This window comes from Nipponia nippon, unplaced genomic scaffold (genome assembly GCF_047370975.1).
Source record: "Nipponia nippon isolate SJK-2023a ecotype South Korea unplaced genomic scaffold, ASM4737097v1 scaffold_7, whole genome shotgun sequence".
Taxonomy (NCBI): Eukaryota; Metazoa; Chordata; class Aves; order Pelecaniformes; family Threskiornithidae; genus Nipponia; species Nipponia nippon.
In genome coordinates, this window is record NW_028262391.1 from 51,332,119 (window position 1) to 51,349,385 (window position 17,267).

The 17,267-nt window shown below is 61.2% G+C and overlaps 2 protein-coding genes across 3 annotated transcripts in view; one reads left to right on the forward strand and one right to left on the reverse strand.

Annotated features, from left to right (window-relative positions):
• Window positions 1-4,902, forward strand: GINS2 (GINS complex subunit 2). Its single transcript, XM_009477424.2, has 5 exons — window positions 1-247; window positions 1,415-1,529; window positions 2,395-2,494; window positions 3,570-3,696; window positions 4,066-4,902. Exons 1-5 carry the CDS (start codon window positions 158-160, stop codon window positions 4,189-4,191), a joined length of 558 nt encoding a protein of 185 aa, XP_009475699.1. The 5' UTR covers window positions 1-157; the 3' UTR covers window positions 4,192-4,902.
• Window positions 4,903-5,052: 150 nt separating this feature from the next.
• GSE1 (Gse1 coiled-coil protein) overlaps window positions 5,053-17,267 on the reverse strand; it is a 102,865-nt gene continuing 90,650 nt past the window's right edge. Inside the window, exons 4-17 of one of the 2 annotated variants that reach the window (XM_087739305.1) lie at window positions 16,921-17,120; window positions 15,285-15,466; window positions 14,949-15,143; window positions 14,496-14,687; window positions 14,049-14,371; window positions 13,275-13,599; window positions 11,311-11,891; window positions 10,523-10,635; window positions 10,018-10,288; window positions 9,756-9,878; window positions 9,260-9,631; window positions 8,561-8,839; window positions 8,037-8,140; window positions 5,053-7,834 (exon numbers count right to left, since the gene is read on the reverse strand). In XM_087739305.1, coding sequence (XP_087595431.1) covers window positions 7,700-7,834; window positions 8,037-8,140; window positions 8,561-8,839; window positions 9,260-9,631; window positions 9,756-9,878; window positions 10,018-10,288; window positions 10,523-10,635; window positions 11,311-11,891; window positions 13,275-13,599; window positions 14,049-14,371; window positions 14,496-14,687; window positions 14,949-15,143; window positions 15,285-15,466; window positions 16,921-17,120 — 3,395 coding nt within the window. In that variant the 3' untranslated portion in view covers window positions 5,053-7,699. The remainder of the gene's footprint in view (window positions 7,835-8,036; window positions 8,141-8,560; window positions 8,840-9,259; window positions 9,632-9,755; window positions 9,879-10,017; window positions 10,289-10,522; window positions 10,636-11,310; window positions 11,892-13,274; window positions 13,600-14,048; window positions 14,372-14,495; window positions 14,688-14,948; window positions 15,144-15,284; window positions 15,467-16,920; window positions 17,121-17,267) is intronic. The other variant, XM_087739306.1, reaches the window with a different exon arrangement.

Sequence of the window (17,267 nt, forward strand, 5' to 3'; positions counted from 1 at the left end):
GCGGCGGGAAGCGGGGCGCTGTGGGCGGGGCCTCGCCGCTGCGCAGCCAATGAGGAAGGCGGGCGCTCGGCGGGCCTGAGCTCGGTTCCGGTTCCGGTTCGGCCCCGGTGCCGGTTCGGTGCCGGTCTCGGCTCCGCCCCCGCCCCCCGCTCCCGGCATGGAGCCGGCCGAGGCGGAGTTCCTGGCCGAGAAGGAGCTGGTGACGATCGTGCCCAACTTCAGCCTCGACCGGATCCACCTCATCGGGGTTGGCGGGGCCGAGGCGGGGGGGACAGGGACAGTGACAGGCCCTGGGGGGCCGGGGGGGCCTGGGTCTGGGGGCGGCTTGGGGGCCAGGGCCTGAGGGGCTCGGGGGCTTGGGGACGGGGCCTGGGGGTCAGGGGTTGGGGGGAGAGGGCTTGGGGGACGGGGTCTGGGGGCTCGGGGACAGGGCCTGGGGGTCTTGGGGACAGAGTCTGGGGGTCAGGGCCTAGGGGCTTGGGGACGGGGCTGGGGGGCTTAGGGACAGGGCCTGGGGGTCAGGAGCTCTAGGAGATTAAGGGCAGGGTTTGGGGGTCTTGGGGACAGGGTTTGGGGGTCAGGAGCTGGGGGGCTTGGGGGACAGAGGCTGGGGAGATTGAGGATAGGGTCTGGGGGCTTATGGACAGGGTTTGGGGGGCAGGAGCAGGGGGGATTGAGAAGCAGGGGATGGGGATTGAGGGGCAGGGGATGGAGAGGTTGGGGGGCACGGGCTGAGGGGATTGTGGACGGGCTGGGGCGTTTGGGAACAAGGAGAGGGTCTGGGGGGCACGGGGGGGGAACCGGAGGGATTGGGGGTCTGGTGTGATGGGGGAATGAAGGGATCGGGGGGCGGAGGGGGAGAGGGGGGAGCAGGTTGGGAGCGGGGTAGGGCACCCCCCAGGAGGTTTGGGAGGGGGCAGTGCTGTCCCCCGCCTCTCTGGTGCCTTCGCCCCTCGCACCTGAGCCTCGGCTGGGGGCGATGGGGTGGCTGGCTGCCCTGGGTGCTGAGCCCCCAGCTCTGGCAGCGGGTGCCGGGACCTGCCGTGCTGGTGGTGCGAGCTGTGCTCCGCTGCCCCGTGCCTCTGAAAGCGCCTGGGCCTTAGCCCGGGGGGCTGCGTTTCCAGGGTAGATGTAATTTCTGGCTATGACTTCTGTGAAATGCTTTGAAATAGAAAATGCACTGGAAAAGTTAGTTATCGCCGGGGAAAGTTATGACGAGGGAAAGCAGGAGAAGTCTGAGAGCAAAAATTATGGAAGCAAGAGGAAGAAATTCAGATGCTATTTGACTCAGGCTTTTCAAAATCCCCTGGAAACTCATGCTCTCTAGAGACAGCCGAGGCCAAATTAGCAGACGAGTGCTGCGGTGTCCTAGCCCTCACTGCTGCCTTACTGTCCTCTTCGATGCATCTTCCAGGGAGATCTGGGTCCTTTCAACCCTGGCTTGCCGGTGGAAGTGCCTGTCTGGCTGGCCATTAATCTGAAGCAGAGGCAGAAGTGTCGGCTGATTCCTCCGGAATGGATGGACGTTGGTAAGGATGGCAGCTTCGGCCCTGGGCTTCAGTGGGTGCGGCAGAAACACGAAATAAAAAAACCCTCTGGTTTTCACCATTAGTGGGAAGCTTAATTCAACAAACATAAAGTCGCTCTGAGAGAAGGGTCTAATGTTCCCCCACTGGAATTCTTTATATTTACAGGAGACGTAATCTTCCCAGTTAAGTCAGGTATTTAACCTCTCTTCCTCTGGTGAGGAGGAAGGACAAGGGTTAGATTGAATCCCCAGCCCTGACACTCGTCTTCAGCAGCGGCCGCTGGTCTTTCTGAACAGCGCTTGCCTCTCTTGCAAGGCCTGTTCAGAAGGAGCTTTGGGGACCTCGGAGGACACTGTGGGAGGAGAGAGACCTTGGAGAGCATGTATGTGTGTTAATCACCGGTTCATTCGCTCCATGAAATCGTTTTCCTCGAGGGCATTGGAAATGGGAGGTCGTCTCACTCTAAAACGTGAGAATCGTGGCACCCTTCCGTCTCGAGGGAAACTGAGAAAGAGAAGAAGTAAACACTCGTGGAGCTGCAGTAAGAGGGAGGCCCGCACCAAGCATTCCTGCTTTATTCGTTCAATGCTAATTACCACAAGTGCTTTGTGGGTGAAGGGACCGTCTCCCGACAGGCGATCGGATTGGGGATCAAGCTGGTGTAGATCCAGCCTCCCGGCTTCGATGTCCCTGTCAGCATCCTTGTGTGCTTCATTACAGAACCCTTTTTCTGCTCGCACGGTGATTCAAGCTTGGCCGTAGAGCTGTTCCTGCAGAAAGAGCGTGTGGGTGTTCCTGGGGGGTAAAAATGTGCCTGCAGCGTTGAAGGTCCGGCAATGCCTGACCGTTCCTGGTTGTATTTTAGAAAAACTGGAGGAAATCCGGGAACAGGAACGTAAAGAGGACACCTTCACTCCGATGCCCAGTCCCTATTATATGGAACTCACAAAGCTGCTCTTAAACTAGTAAGTAGGAAATGTATTGTAACAGTTTCCGCCCGAGTACATGCTTGCATAGACAATTTTTCAAGCTTTCGTTGGCAGCAACCCCAGAGGGCGGTGGGAAAGTGAGAGTTAATGGAGGTTTATTTCACAGCGTGCCAAGATCTCGTTGCAGCAGTTTTCTCATGGTAACTTTGCGTTTCAGTAACTTGGGGATTGCTTGTTCTGCAGCCTGATAATTGGGGCTGTGCCGCTTTATTGAGCGGCAGCTAAGCGTAGAGGCCTTGAGGATCAGCAACACGTTCCATAGCTGCAATCTGTTCAGCAGCCTAAACCCTCCAGGCTTCTTCCTTGGCTCTCCTTCAGGAGGAAAGCTCCTCTTTCCTCAGCCTGAGAAGCAGGAGACCAGGGATATTCCGAGTCTGAACTCCTGCCTGCTGAGGCATTTCACTTGTAAAATGTGCTGGCTGGTATTTTTCTCAGCGCGGACTCTTCTGACTTTGAAGCCCTCGATTATGGCGGGGCGGTCGTTTAAAGCACTGGCTTTTCCTCTGGAGATGACGCTCTTGGCGTGCGGCTCCTTCCCTCACGCTAGAATAACCCTGACAGCTCTGTCCGCGTGAATTGATCTGATCTCTCGAGGTCCTTATGGCAGCACTGAATTGCCTTAATGGGAGGATGTGGCACAACTCGTACGGTCCTTTCAACTTAATACTCTCTGATAGAGCCACGAGAGCACGGGGCCGGGGCTGTAATCGCAGCCGAGCCCTTTCAATTCCCTGGCTGCCTGTGACTTTGGCCGGGTTATTGGCCCTCCGTGTACCTCGTACCAGCTGGGCAATTAAAGAGCAGAAGGATTCTAGTGAGAACCAGATGCTGCATCAGAGCTGAGCATTCCTGGGTAAATAAACTATCCCAAAAATCCCAGCAGCAGAAGTACCAGGCTGGATTTTAATGTTGAATTGCAGGGTTTTTTTCTGTATAGCAAACTGCTCTGCTTATGCCTCAGAGGGCTGAAGAACTGCCAACATTACTTACGCCGGTGACATAACGTACGAGTCCCTCGCAGCCGGTTCTGATCCGCTCTTTCCTCCTCTAGTGCCTCAGACAACATCCCCAAAGCCGATGAGATTCGAACGCTGGTGAAGGATACCTGGGACACCCGGATAGCCAAGCTGCGGCTGTCTGCGGACAGCTTCGTCAGGCAGCAGGAGGCTCACGCCAAGGTGCGGCGGGGACGCGCGGGGAGAGGTTTGCCAGCTCCGCGCTGGGAGGATTCCAGATGCCGTGTGATTGTGTGGGCTTGTGACTGATGAGAGCTGCTCGTGAAAATGCTGGTTGGGGCATGTTTTTCCTGGGCTGTGGGTACGTCAGTTGGGAGCTAAAGCCGTATGCTGAAACCTGGCTTTATGGGCTAGCGTTATGGAAATAGCGCTCTCGTTGCTCGCGTGCTTCTCTTGACCGGGGGTGGCAGCTGGGCTGGTCCCTTGGGGTGTCACCGGAGGAAAAGCGTGGGCTGCCGAGCTGCTTTCCGAGTTCCTTGTCCTCTGCTGCGGCAGGGCTGTTTCCCCACATTCTGCTATTTTCTCTTTTAGCTGGATAACTTAACCTTGATGGAGATCAACACGACTGGGACTTTCCTTACTCAAGCCTTAGATCACATGTACAAGCTCCGGACTAACCTTCAGCCTGGCGAGAGTGCCCGCTCCCAGGATTTCTGAGGTACTAGCCACGCTAGCCCTCAAACCTCCCAGGAGAGAGCAGTGGAAGGGAGCAGGCTCCCCTCCTCGCCCCTGGACCTTCATCTGGCCAGCCTCCACCTCCCCGCACCTGAAGGTACCTCCACCTCCCTGCATGGATCTCCTGAAGCCACCCAAGCCTCCTCGGCAGTAGCTGCGGGCAGGGGAGAGAGCAGGCAGCCTCGCAGCCAGCCGGGAATCGCTCCAGAGCTGCCGATGGCACGGGAGCATCCCTGCGCGGTAGCTCCTACGCGCTCCCTCTTTCCAGAGGTGGGCCTCTCTCTTGGGTTCCCGAGATCTGCTGGGTGCAGGTGGTGGCTTGCCAGCGCTAGGCTGCTGTCTGATGATGTCAGGCCCTGGAGAGCGTGGGTGTACTTCATAGAGGGAACTTCTGAGGGCAGCACAGGCCACACACTGGCTTGAAAGCAATAAATTTCTAGGCGGTGCTTCGCCATGAATTTTCTCAGAGCCTTGAAAAGGGGGGAAGGTGTGCGGGCAATGAGAGGTGTCTGCTGCTCTGCTGGGGAGATCAGCTGGGAAGCAGATCCATCTGCTCTTTGGAGAAGGACAAAAGAAAATGGCTTTCCCTCTCCAAAGCCAGGCTGTCTTGTAATATCATACGTCTGCCTTTATTTTTCTGTGTTTTTTTTAAATCTGAAACTGTGTATAAAAAATAAAAAACAAATAATTGCAGCTGAGTGAACGGCATCAAATTAGTCCCCGTGTTTTGTCGCGCGCTGCGCGTCAAGCGTACGTGGGTTAAACAACGCTTGGAAAAACCCGCAGCTCTCCTCCTTTGGCTCGGGCCCCGTTCCCCTGCAGCAGACCGACCGACAGGCGAGGGCAGGATCCTCGCCGGCGTCGGGTTGTGTTGATGGCAGATGTAATTAGTACGGGCAAGGGGGAAATGCCGGCTCGAACCCAAGGGCGGCTGCAAGCCGCGAGCGGTGCCCTTCCCGGAGCATCTGGGCCAGCCTCCGCGCGGCTCCTGCCTGCCATCTGTGCCCTGCCTGCCTCCGCCGCTTCCCCCGGCGCTGCCCGCAGGCGAAGGGCTCCCGCAAGGCGAGGAGGGCAGGAGCTGCCCCCGGGGAGGCTGGGGGATGCTCGGAGCAGGGCTGCTTTCCCATCGCCGGTGGCGGGGGAGAAAGAATCCTTTGCCATCTTGGTGGAAGAGTTTATTTTTGTTTTTTTGGATGTTTTCAGAAATTACAGCAATATATTCATAAATACCTAATTACTACATTCAACAAATAATATATTACATTACAATTAATTCAAACAAGTACACTTAGAACATGTTTAGGGTTGTTTTTTTTCCTCCTTTTTGGGGTTTTTTTGTTTTGTTTTCTTTCACAGCATCTAAACTGCCCCCAGCGGGCTCTGCTCCTGCCTTTCCCTCCTCGCAGCCCTCCCAGGCTCTGGCGCAGCTGCTCCAGCGACTCTGCACGGGGTACGTACAGACAGACACAGCCGCTCGCCGCGGCCCTGGGGGGAATAATGCTGAGAAATGGGTCCAAACTACGTGATTATGGGCTGGTGAGGGGGGAAAGTCGGCACAGGAGCTGCTACGAAGCGAGGCTCCCTCCCGGCCAGGCTCCTGCCCGCGGCCTCGCCGTGGCACAGCGGTGGCGAGGGATAAATTGCCGATGATTTTCCATCCCTGGCTCCTTTCCCCCGCCTCCGCCACAGCACACGGGAAGGGAAAAAGCGAGCAGCAAGCGTATTTTGCCGTGTTAAAATTCATTGTGAAGCCCGGAGTTGGCAGCGGCTAGGCCAGAGGCTGGCGATGCAATTGAGGATTTAAAAAAGATTAAACTAATTTCTGTCACAAGGGCATTTTGCTTTTTAATCTTGCACAGCTTTTTTTTTTTTTTTTTGGTGAAGCCAATGGGAGACGGGGAGGGGTAGGGGGGGTTAATGCTTTCTTTGCGAGTGCAACAAGGGAATTTAAAGCAGAAAGCAGAGGTCACCTTTTCCCGTAGACGTGAGCTTGTCTCCTGGCAAATTAAAAAAAAAAATCATAAATAATTTAAAAATAATAATAATAAAAAAGCCTCCCCGGGGAGCTGGGGCACACGATGATTACAAAGTGGCTAAAAACGGCGCCGCGTGAGCCGCAGGCAGCTCCTGCCCGAGGAACGGGCGGGAAGGGCTCGGCGCGGCTTGTCCCCGTCGTGCCACCGACCCCGTGCCAAGGCGCGGACCCCACGGGCAAACCCCGGCTCCCCCTGCCCCAGCGCCGCTCTCTGATTGTCTCGGTGTTTTGGGGGGGGGGACAAGGACGCCCCAGTGCCACCCGTCCCCAAACCCGCCAGCCCTCTCGGCGCAATTGCTTTGTGTTTCTAATTTGGCAGATGGAGCCCGCGTAAGGCTGAGAAACCGCCCGGCACCACAACACCCACAGCTGCCCAGAGGGACCAGAAAAAGACCCCGAAACCAAAGAAAAAGGTAAAAAAAAAAATAAAATAACAACCAGTGGAAGGGCTCGGCTCCGGGTTCCTGAGGGACTGGCGGTGGGACAGCACCTGCCCCGCTGGAAGAGGGGATTTGTTTTTCCTGGCTTTAAGTTCTTTTAAAACACTTCAATATCTTTTCTGTCCTGACCAGCAGCAGTACAAACACTAAAAGCAAGTTAATCCTTTTGCCAAAAAAAGAAAGAAAATAAAAAGGGGGAGGGAGAAGGCGGGGGGGAGGAAAAGAAAAGAAAAAAAAAAGCAGAAACATATTAAAAAAAAGGCAAGCTTTTTATAACAATAATTAAAGTAATAAAAACATACAAAACTTTTTTTTTTTTAAATATATATACACAGTACAAGGCTGAAGCACCTTTTTTTGCCTCTTAAATCGCAAAACCCCGGTGACCAGCTCCGACAAGCTCACCCCGCCGGGGCCCACCGCCGGCGCGTGTCTGTGCCCCTTCCCCGCCAAACAGGAACAAAAAGGTACCTTCAACCAGTTTATTGACTTTATTGTTTTATAGCGAAGTGCATTTCCAGTGGAAAGCCCCGGGATCGGGGCGGGGGGAGGCTCCCGGTGCCGTGCCGGGGAGCGGGGGGCTCGGTGGCTGCTGGCCAGCCGTCCCACACCCGGCCCCGCAGGGCTCCTCCGGCCGTAGTGTTGTCGGTGGAGTCTTTAATTGTAATTTAAAAAAAAGAAAACAAAAACAAAACCAAAAAAACAACAAAAATTGAGCGCTATAAAGTGTGGGTGGGTGGAGGGGAGGAGAGCCCCAGCCGGGCTGGCGGTGGCTTGCAGAGGGCCGGCGGCGCGGGAGGGGACGGGACGGGGTCTGCTCGCCGTTGGGTGGGCTCCCGGCTCCCGTGCTCCTTTGCTTCATGCATGGCACATTCTCCGTTTATTTTTATTTTTATTTTTTTTTTTTAATTTTATTTTTTTAGCTTCAAACCTCCCAGTGAAAAATATTAAATATTCAAGGTAATAAAATAGATTATTATTTCTAGACTATATGTTCGGCCTAGCCCAAGGAGCGTCACCTGGGATACCCCTTGAAATAACCCCTAGACCACTGCATTGCAGGCAAGGCAAGGCACTTCCGCAGGTGATCCAGCTCGGCTTGCAGGCGCTCGCGCTCCGAGACCATCTTCTGCTTCTGGGTCCTTAATTCCTGCAGGCAGCGAAAGGGGAGAAAACGCCGTCAGGGCAGGCCAGCGGTGCAGGGGTGGGATCGCTCCGGGGGGCGCTGGGCTCGCCGGGATGCCCCACGGGGGATGCAGGGTGGTGCAGGGGACGGGTGCACTGTAGGTGGATGGGTGCGCTATGGGAGGACTGGGTGCCTCGTAGAGGCCGGGTGCCCCGACGCCACTCACCGCCATGCTGTGCGAAAGCTGCTCTGCCGTCAAGCTCAGGCTGTAGTGCTGGGCCTCCAGCCGCCGGCACTGGGTCTGCAGCACTTGGCGCTCCAGGTTTTGTTCTGCAAGGCCCAAAGGAGAGGGGGTGAACGCCGGCTCCTCTGGCTCCGTGCACGGCCCAGGACCGTGCCCGAGCCCCACGGTGCTGCTGCGGAGGATGCCAGCCCTGTGCGAGGCTCTGCCCAGCTGAAGGCGATTGCCTCCAGCATCCCAGAGCATCCCTGGCCCCTGCACTGCCCGCGGGGAGCCTCCAGGTCCCGCGGGGAGGGTGCCGGGCAGCCACGGATACATGAATTTTTCATGTATACATCAATTTTCACTGGCGCCTGTTGCTTTTATGCCACTCCAGCAGTGCCGGGGAGGCACCAGTGCTTCCCCAGCCCATCCCAGCAGGAGCCAGGGGTGCCTGGTCAGGGCACGGAGTGGTTTCACCCAGGGGAAACTGAGGCATGAAGTGAGGGTTTATCCCCTCCATCCCCTACCTTCTATATGTTCCTGGTAAGCTTCAAAAATTGCCTCGATCCCTTGCCACTTGGGCCTGGGGTACTCTTCCTCCTCTTCCTCCTCCTCCTCCTCCTCCTCTTCCTCGGAGGCCGAGTCGCGGGGCAGCGGGGGCAGTGGCCGGTGGGGCAGCGGCCCCTCGGCCGTGCCGTTGTGCGGGGGGGCGGCCAGGCGGCTGGACGCCTGCAGCTCGGGGATGTTGTAGTGGATGGAGGCGTCGAGCTTGTGGTTCTGCTCCGCCGTCAGCGCCGTCGTCCCCCCTGCGGGCACTGAGCGTCAGCCCCCACCCGCTCCCCGCGTCCCCCGCCCCAGCGCTGCCCTCCCTGAAGCTGCATTAAGATGCTCCCCTCGAGGTATTAATTTCCACCCCCCAGGCCATTTTTGGGGGGGCTGCAGCATCTTCTGTGGGTTTTCATCACCCCCCACCCCACGCACTGGAATAACTTGATTTTCCTCACTCATTGACACGAATGAATTTGCGGGGAATGGAGCTGTATTATCCCAGCGCCTTATATTTATCTTCATCCATGAGCTCCTGGAATGCTCCAGAAACAAGGTTGCTGGTGGATTTTGTGCCCTTGGCGATGCCAAACCCCAGCGGGAGGCCGAGGGGGGGGTCTCCCACCCTGCAGGGATGCTATCCTGGTGGTACCCAGCCAGCTTCCCGCGTCTGCCGTTACCTTTGTGCTTCTGCAACGCCTTCTGGGTGGACTGCAGTACCGACTCGTGGAACTGGTGGGCAAACTCCTCGGCGATGAAGGGCTCCCAGGGCTTGCTCTTGCCGTTCATGCTGTGGGACAGCGGCACCGGGATGTCCTTGGGCAGGGGACCCCTGACGTAGCTGAGGATGCTCAGCGCCTTCTTCCCGGGGTGCCCGTCACTCAGCCGGGGCTTCTCCGCCGGCGCGGTGGCCGAATCCTTAGCCCTCGGTAGCTCCTGGGGTCTCAGCTGGTCTAACCTGCCGGGTTCCGCCGTCTTCTGCGCCTCTGGCATGGAGACGGCGATGCCCACAGGTTTATCCAGATCCAGCAGGAGCGGTGGCACCGGCAGCTCTTTGGGCAGAGGAGGAGCAGAGTCGGCTGCAGTCGGGGCTCCGTGTCCCCCGCAAGGCAAAGCCGTGCCCCCCGTCCCGCCAGACAGGGGATGCTCCGGAAGGGAAGGACCGGGGGCGCTTACCGGTGGCGAGGCCGCTGGGGCTGTCCCGCGGGGAGCTCTTCACCACCACGGCAGCCGGCGTGGTCTTCTGCTTCATGGCCTGGAGCATCTCCACCAGCTTCTCCTTGTCTGCGGCATGGGAAGCTGAGGTTTAGTGTAGCCTCTGCTCAGCAGAGCAAGCTCATGGCCCCAGGCGGGACCCCTCCACGGCACCCCCAAAGCAGGGAGCGGGGACCCCCCGAGCCAGGGCTGGCCCCGAACATGCGCGGGGCATGGCTGTTACCTTTCCTCTTCTCGGCGCTGATGTGCGTGAGGTTGAAGATGGTGAGGAAGCGCTTCTTCTCCTCGAAGTTGGGGCTGTTGTTCATCTCGTCGGGGCTGTAGCGGGTGGAGAGCGGGAGGCGCGGGGAGGGCGTGCGGCGCTTGTTCTGCACCGTCGGCGGCGAGGGGCTCCTCTCCCGCAGCATCCGCCGGCGCTTGCGCCGCTTCTGGCTCAGCAATTCCTCCTTCTGCTGCTGCGTGGTGAGGCCGAAGAGCTGCAGGAACTCCAGCTTCTGGGACACCGAGGGGGAGAGCAGAGCAGGGTCACCCCCAGACTGGTCCCTATGCCCATCCTCATCTCCATCTCCATCATCTCCATCCCATCCCCATCATCCTCATCCCCATCCCTGACCCCCTGGCACCTCTGCAGCTGGCTGGGGACGGTGGCTGCACCGCAGCACTGGGAGCTGGTGCCCGCGGAGGGGCTACTCCCCGGGGGGACGGGGGACAGCGAGCGCTGGCTGTACCTCGGAGGACGTGTCCAGCTTCAGCGGGGGCTGCTCGGCCACGCAGCGGAGATGGGCCCGCACCTCCTCCTCATCGCTGTCATCGCAGGAGTCGTCCAGGTCATAGTAGTAACCTGGGGATGGAGAGAGGCTGGCATGAGACTGGGGAGACCATGGGGACCCCACAGGGACCTGCTGGGACCCCAAGGACTATGCTGGGACCCTGGGGAACCTGCTGGGACCCCGCTGGGGACAGGGGTGCAGCAGGGTGCTGTGCAGCGAGGCGGGATGCTGGGGGGAGCGGTGGGGGTCCAATGTGGGACCCAGTGGGGTACGGAGTGTAACCCAACCGAGCCCTGTCCCCCCCTTGCCGGCTGTGGGACCCTGGAGGGCATCGCCCACCCCTGCGGCCCCGCTCAGCATCGCTTTGGGACGGGTGGCGGGGGCTCAACAGGCAGGTTAATGGGGCACGGCCCAGGGGAGGCTGCGGCTGAGCCCCCATCCCCACTGGAGGGGGAATAGCAACGCCTGTTTCCCCCCCCCCCCAAGAGCTCCATCTCCTCCTCACCGCTGCTCTTATCCCCGCTCGCGCAGTCCCATTAATATTTAAAGCCCGCTTATTAGCCTCAGTTCATCATTTATTAATTGGGCATGTCTAGAGAGGAGGATTTACAGAGCCACTCGGCTTGCAGGAGCATTTCCATCGCAGGCTGCCGGCATCCCCGGGAGACCCGCCATCCGCCCCCACCACCGCCAGGTCCCGGTGCCGACGGGGGGGTCCCCGACATGGTGCAAACCCGGCATCTCACCTTTCTCACGGGCCTCCCGCCGCCGGCGCTCCTCCAGGTCGAGTTTGCTGACCAGCCTGCGGTGCTGCTGCACGAACTCGTCGTAGATGTACATGGGGTCCTGGGCGCGGGGCGGGGGGGGCCGGTAGGGCGAGCTGGGCTTGGTGGCCTCGGCGAAGGGGGCGGCCGGGGGTCTTTGCTGGCTCAGGATGCTCTGCGTGGACTTCTCCAGCTCGGCTAGGAAGGGGGCGTGGGTGAAGCCCCCGTGCTCCGGGGCGCCGGGCTCCCGTCCCGGCGGGTATTTCTCCAGAGTTTCCCTCTTCTTTGCCCCCTCCTCCAGCTTCTCGGGGCAGAAGACCCTCTCCACCTTCACCAGCGGGATGCCCTGACGGCTGGGCTCGAAGGGGGCTGGGTGGCCGTGGAGAGCGTGGGGCTCGGGGAGGCGCCGGGGGGGCTCAGGGGGGCTCTCCATCAGCGAGACGGGGTTCCAGAGGGACGTGGTGACGGGGTGGTGCTGGGGCTTGGGGGAGATGAGCGGTGGGGGCCCGCCGAAGTGCTGCGCTGGCTCCCGGCCGCTCGGCTCGTGGCGGCTCGATCCTGACCTGCGGGGAGAGGAGAGGACCGGAGAGGTGAGGGGCTGGCACTGCTGCCGGAGAGCCGGACGCACCCTGGCACTGGGCTGCTTTTGGGGGAGAAAACGTGCCGGTTAGGGCCACCCGGAGGGGTTTGTGCACATGGGGCTGCCAGACTCGTCCCCTCCTGTGCCACCACCCCGAGGGATGGGGGGCAGGGTTGAGCAGGGACGTGGCTGCATCCCCAGCGTGCCAGGCAGCGGACCCCAGGCTTGACCCCCCCCGGCTGCCCACCACGGGGACAAGAAAGCCACGGGTGCTGGCACAGCCCTGCTCTCCCCGCAGCAAGGGCAGCACCTTGGTGCAACCCTCCTCCGACAGCCAGGGACGGAGCCAGCCCGTTAGCGGGATAAATATTTCATGCGCCCAAGCTGTGCATTTAACGCTTTTCCGCTCCAGTGCCCTGAACCTCCGTGCACAGAGCAGTGAGTTCAGCTCCGCGCCGCCATCCGCTGCCCCGGCACCGTGTCACCGCGGATGGGAAGCATCACCTGCCCTGCCGGGGATCGGGCCCTCTCCCTCCCCACTGGATGCGGGCAGCTCTGGGATGAGGATGGACAGAATGGGAATGGGGATGGGGTATCCCCCAGCTGCAGGCATTTTGGGGTGACCTTGCTCTCTTCTCTCCGGTTTGGGGCGGGAGGAGCGGATGGAGAAGGGAGCCTGCGGCAGGCACTGTCTTTTGTGCTGCCCCGCGATCTGCTCCTTATTATCCTCGATGAGCCACGCTAATCCCCTGGATACCCAAAAATAACAAAGGGAGCTGGCGGCAGAGCCGGCTGGATGAGCCTGTGCTGCTTAAGTGCTCAGCAATGGGGGTGAGCAAGCCCCTGTCAATCAGGGGGTGCAGGCACGCTCCTCTGCCCCCCCCAAACCACCCGGGTTCGGGGCGGGTGCCCCCCAGAACAGGGCATCCCACCGCCTGGGTCCGCTGCACGGCAGGGAGCTGCAATTAGCGGTGCCGGGTGCCTGGGCAGCACCTGGCTGCTCGCCGCTGGCCCCCGGCCACCTCCCAGGCTCGTTGCCTGCCGCCGCGCAGATGTCGGGCACCGGCAACGCCCGGCGTTGCCAGCGCAGCCGGCCTGGCTGGCACCGCATGACAGGGACCTGCTGGCGCCGGCCAAGCACGGCGGCTTCTGCTCACAGGGACGTGCAAGGAGCGAGGGGCACGGCTGTGGGATGCTGGCTACCTAACAGGGGGGCTGGAGCCAGCTAACGGGGGGGTGCAAAGCCGCAGGGCAATGGGGGGAAAATCCTATAGATATTGCAACAGGGATGGCTGCGACGTGGGAAAATGCAACTAGGTTTTAGGGGGAAGCTCTATCCCTGGAGCGGGGCTGGCAGTGTCCCTACCTGGGGTGCTCAGGCCGATGCTCGGGCTCGGGCTGGCTCGGGGTGCGCCCCATGTCAAGGTGCTGCTCCAGCACTTGTTGCCGAAACTCTGAGACTTGGGATTGCCGATCTTCCTTCTCCTGGCGCAGCCGGCGTTGCCGGGCCAGCCACTTCTCCTCCTCATTGGTGCGGTGGATGAGCAGCGCCGTGGCCGCGCTGCTCCCCGGCAGCGGGAACACGTTGTGGTTGGGGATGAGGCTGGGCACAGGGTGGTGGGTGGCCGGCGGCGGGTGCAGCGGGTGCTGGATGGGCTTTGGCGTCGGCAGCACTGAGTCCTTGAGTTTCTCTGGGTTGGAAAGGGGGTGCCAGAGAGTCAGGGCACGGAAAGAGGGGGCTAGCCGTGGCCATCTGTTGGCTATCAGGCTGTTTTGGGGTGCGCAGGGCCCCCCCCGAGCATCCCTGCAGGCAAGAGGCACCCGAAGCCATGGGGCAGCCGCCAGCCAGAGCCCAGCACTGCCCGCTCGCTGCCAGCCCAGCTGCCAGGCATGCCACGGCACCGGGCGCGTTGCCGCCCCGGACCGAGTCAGATGGCACAGGCACCGCGTCGCCTCTCTGAGAGCCGTGGCAGCTGGGCTTTTGGCAATGCGAGCTGGCAGCCGGGTGAGCCCAGCTCCGTTCCAAGCCACCTCCCGGGGCCACCGACCCCCTCGGCTTTGCCATCTGGAGGGGAAAGGGGACCGTGGCAAGCTGCGCCGAAGGCGGCAGCCCCCCCAGTGTCACCCGCGGGGACGTTACCTGGTCTGCCGGGCGCCAGTGGCTCCGCCGGTTTGCCCCGCTCCTCGGCTGGGTGTCCCCGCAGCCCGTGCAGCTCGGCCACGGGAAGGAAGGGCCCCTCCATGGCTTTCACCATGCTCAGCTCCTTCTCCCGGGCGCGTTCCCGCTGCCTCTCCAGCTCCCGTTCCCGTTCTTTCTCCCGCTCCCGCTCCAGCTCTTTCTCTCGTTCCCGCTCCCGTTCGCGCTCCTTCTCCCGCTCCCGGTCGGCTTCTCGCTCCCGCTCCTTCTCCCGCTCCCGTTCCCGCTCCCGCTCCCTCTGCCGCAGCTCCTCGTCCATTTGCAGCCTGCAAAGAAGAGCCAAAAAAAAAAAAAAAACCCAAACCCCAAACAACCCCCAAATGCCTGTTAGCATCCCCTGGGGTGCCCTGTCCGTCCCCGTCCCCCGGCCATCATCCCCCCGCCCCTTACCTCTCGGCGGCGAGGCTGGAGATGCGCTCAGACTGCAGGGCGGAGAGGGAGGAGTGCGAGAGCTCAGGGGGGTACCGTACCCCCGAGAGGTGCAGGTGCATGGCCGAGGGGTGCAGGGGCGGCAGCGAGCCTGGGGCTGGCAGCGGGTAGAAGGGGGACCGCAGCGCTGACAGGCAGTATGACTCGTCCATCCTGGGGAGATGGGGATGCTCAGCGGGATGTGCTGCTCAGGGTGGGGGAAAGAAACCCCCAATTCCCCGCTCTGGGAGCGATCCCAGGCTGGATGGGGACTGCCTTCTGCTGGGAGAGGGGTTTGGAGAGCCCCAAAATGCCCCCAGCGCAGCCCAGCCATCCTCTCCGGATCAGGCTCCCACCTCCCCAGCCCCCAGGGCTCGTCCTCCGGCCACCGACACCCCCCCGGGGACCCCCAGGTCCGAGCTCGGCGATGCCCACCTGAAGGCAGGGTGCGGGAAGGGGTGATGTGTCAGGTAGCTGGGGTGGTAGTAAGCAGCGGCGGCTGGATCCAGGCTGAGGGGCGGCAGGGAGGACATGCGGAGGTCCTCGGCGGTGTGGTAGGGACGGAAGCTGCGCAGGTAATCCTCGGTGACGGCGCTGGGAGGCACCACGTGGTGAACCGGCCGCTGCAGGCTGAGGGAGCGGGGAGATGGTCACCATCCCACCCTGTCCTCCTGGGGAGATGTCACCCCCCTGGGATGCTCGGTGGGACCAGACCTCACAGGGGATGCCCGCACCCTGTGACACCCCCCCATCCATTGCCACCAGACTCACTTGAGAGGCGGGAAGCGGGAGTCCTGGACCACGGAGCTGGGGGGCAGCCCGAAGGAGTAGGGTGTCCCCAGGAGGTGGGAGGGGACAGCAGGGCCCCCCGCTTTCTCCTGCACGAGGGGGGGCTCGGAGATGAGGCGCTCACGGCCACTGCTGCTGCTGCTGCCTCGTGACCCTGCTTCTTGCTGGAAGGCAAAGAGGCAGAAACACCAAGCCGGGTGTTAGGGGGTGGCAGGGACCCCACAAAGGATGGGGGTCCCCTGTTATCTCCCCACCCCAGGACCCTCAGCAGGTTCCCAGGCTGCCCGCAGGGTCCCCGGCTGGCACCGGTACCCGGGGGAGGATGCATCCACCGGAGCATCCTCCCGCATCCCTCCTGTCGAAGGGCGGGCCGGAGGGGCATGAAGGTCCAGGGGGAGCTATGCTGGCAGGAGAGGGGGTGCTGAAGCCAGGGCAGGGCTGACAGCAGGACATGTTACCTGCCTGGAGATTTACGGGCCACTTTGTTCTCCAGAGCTATTAATCATCTGGGGAGGATACAGACACGGCCGGTGGAAATCCAGCGGCCCTTTGATAACGGCCATAAACCGGGGGTCAGCTTGGCGTCCCCCAGGCCCCGCCGACAGGCCGGCATCAGCACCCTGCCGCGCCACGGGGCCTCACCCGTCTTCCATCAACTCCCCATCCCCGGCGCCAGGACGAAGGTTGCTCCCTCCTCATGCCCACGCCGGCTGGGGAGGGACCCACTGGCCAGGAGGGACCCATGGGGGTGACAAGGGACCACACAGGGTCCGGTAATTAGGGGGGTGACCTCCAGCAAGGCAAGGCTGGGTTTAAAAATGATTATTTTTCCTTGCATCTTCTCCATTCGGTGGCTATATGAGGAGGATGGTGGCAGCCCCCAGCATCCCCTCCGCTGTGCATCCCCTCCCCATCCAATCCTGTCCCCCAGACCCTCCAGGGCAGGTCCAGGTCCCCGGCCGTCAGGGACAGTCCCAAGGTCACCGCGGCCGGCACAAAGGGCGTGTGTGTCCCCTCCTGCCGCCTGCATTAAGGCTTATTGTGCGTGCCAGGCTCTGCTCTAATTACCTCCCCGTCTCGGGGCGTCACGCTGCGAGCGCAGCTCTGCCAGACAATAACCCACGCTCGGTTAACCCCCGTGCTGCGGGGGTCACTGGGGAGGAGGCGACACGGAGGGGGACACGCGGGGGCGGGGAGCACCTGGACACCCCACGCACCCCTCCGAGCACCCGGGGATCGCTGAATTTATTTTTCTCCCCCCTGCCCTCAGCGTTTCTCATCCCCTCCCATCGCCTCTCTGTGGTTTAATTAGTCTTTCCAAGTGGCATAATCCCCCCGGGAATCTGCTTGTAGCGTGCGGAGGAGAGGAGAACCACTAACGATGCTTCTTAATTAGCCAACCCCCCCCCTCCCCTTCTTCCTCACTCTCCCCTTCGGATGGCAGCCCGGGGACGATGGCAGGGAGGAGAAGGGACAAAATGGGGGGGCGGCCCCATGGCCTCTCAGGAGCAGCGTGGCGGTGTGGCTCCCAGCACCTTGGACCACGGTTGGCACAATCAGTGCCATGCATGGCATTCCACTGCCTCCATCCTTTGCTACACCCCAAACGCGGCCGTACCTGTCTGCCCTCGCTCCTCCAGACCCCGTTGACCGTCTTCGTGGGGGCGATGGTGACGACGGGCGGCGTGCTGGGCACGCTGTGCCCCCCCGGGGGCACGATGATGGGGCCCATGGGGCCGCGCTTGGGCGTGCTGGCGGGGGAGCTGTGGTTGGTGGCTGGCGAGGAGACCGGGGACGACTCGCTGCTTATCGAGGACCCTGAAAAACGTAAATAAGTGGGGGAAAAAGGTTAACCAGCTGAAAACACCCTCCGAATAAGCTGAAGCCATCCCACGCCATCCCTGGCGGGATGCCCCACTGCAGGGACCAGGGATGGGGCACGGGGATACACGCAGGGTGGTCGGC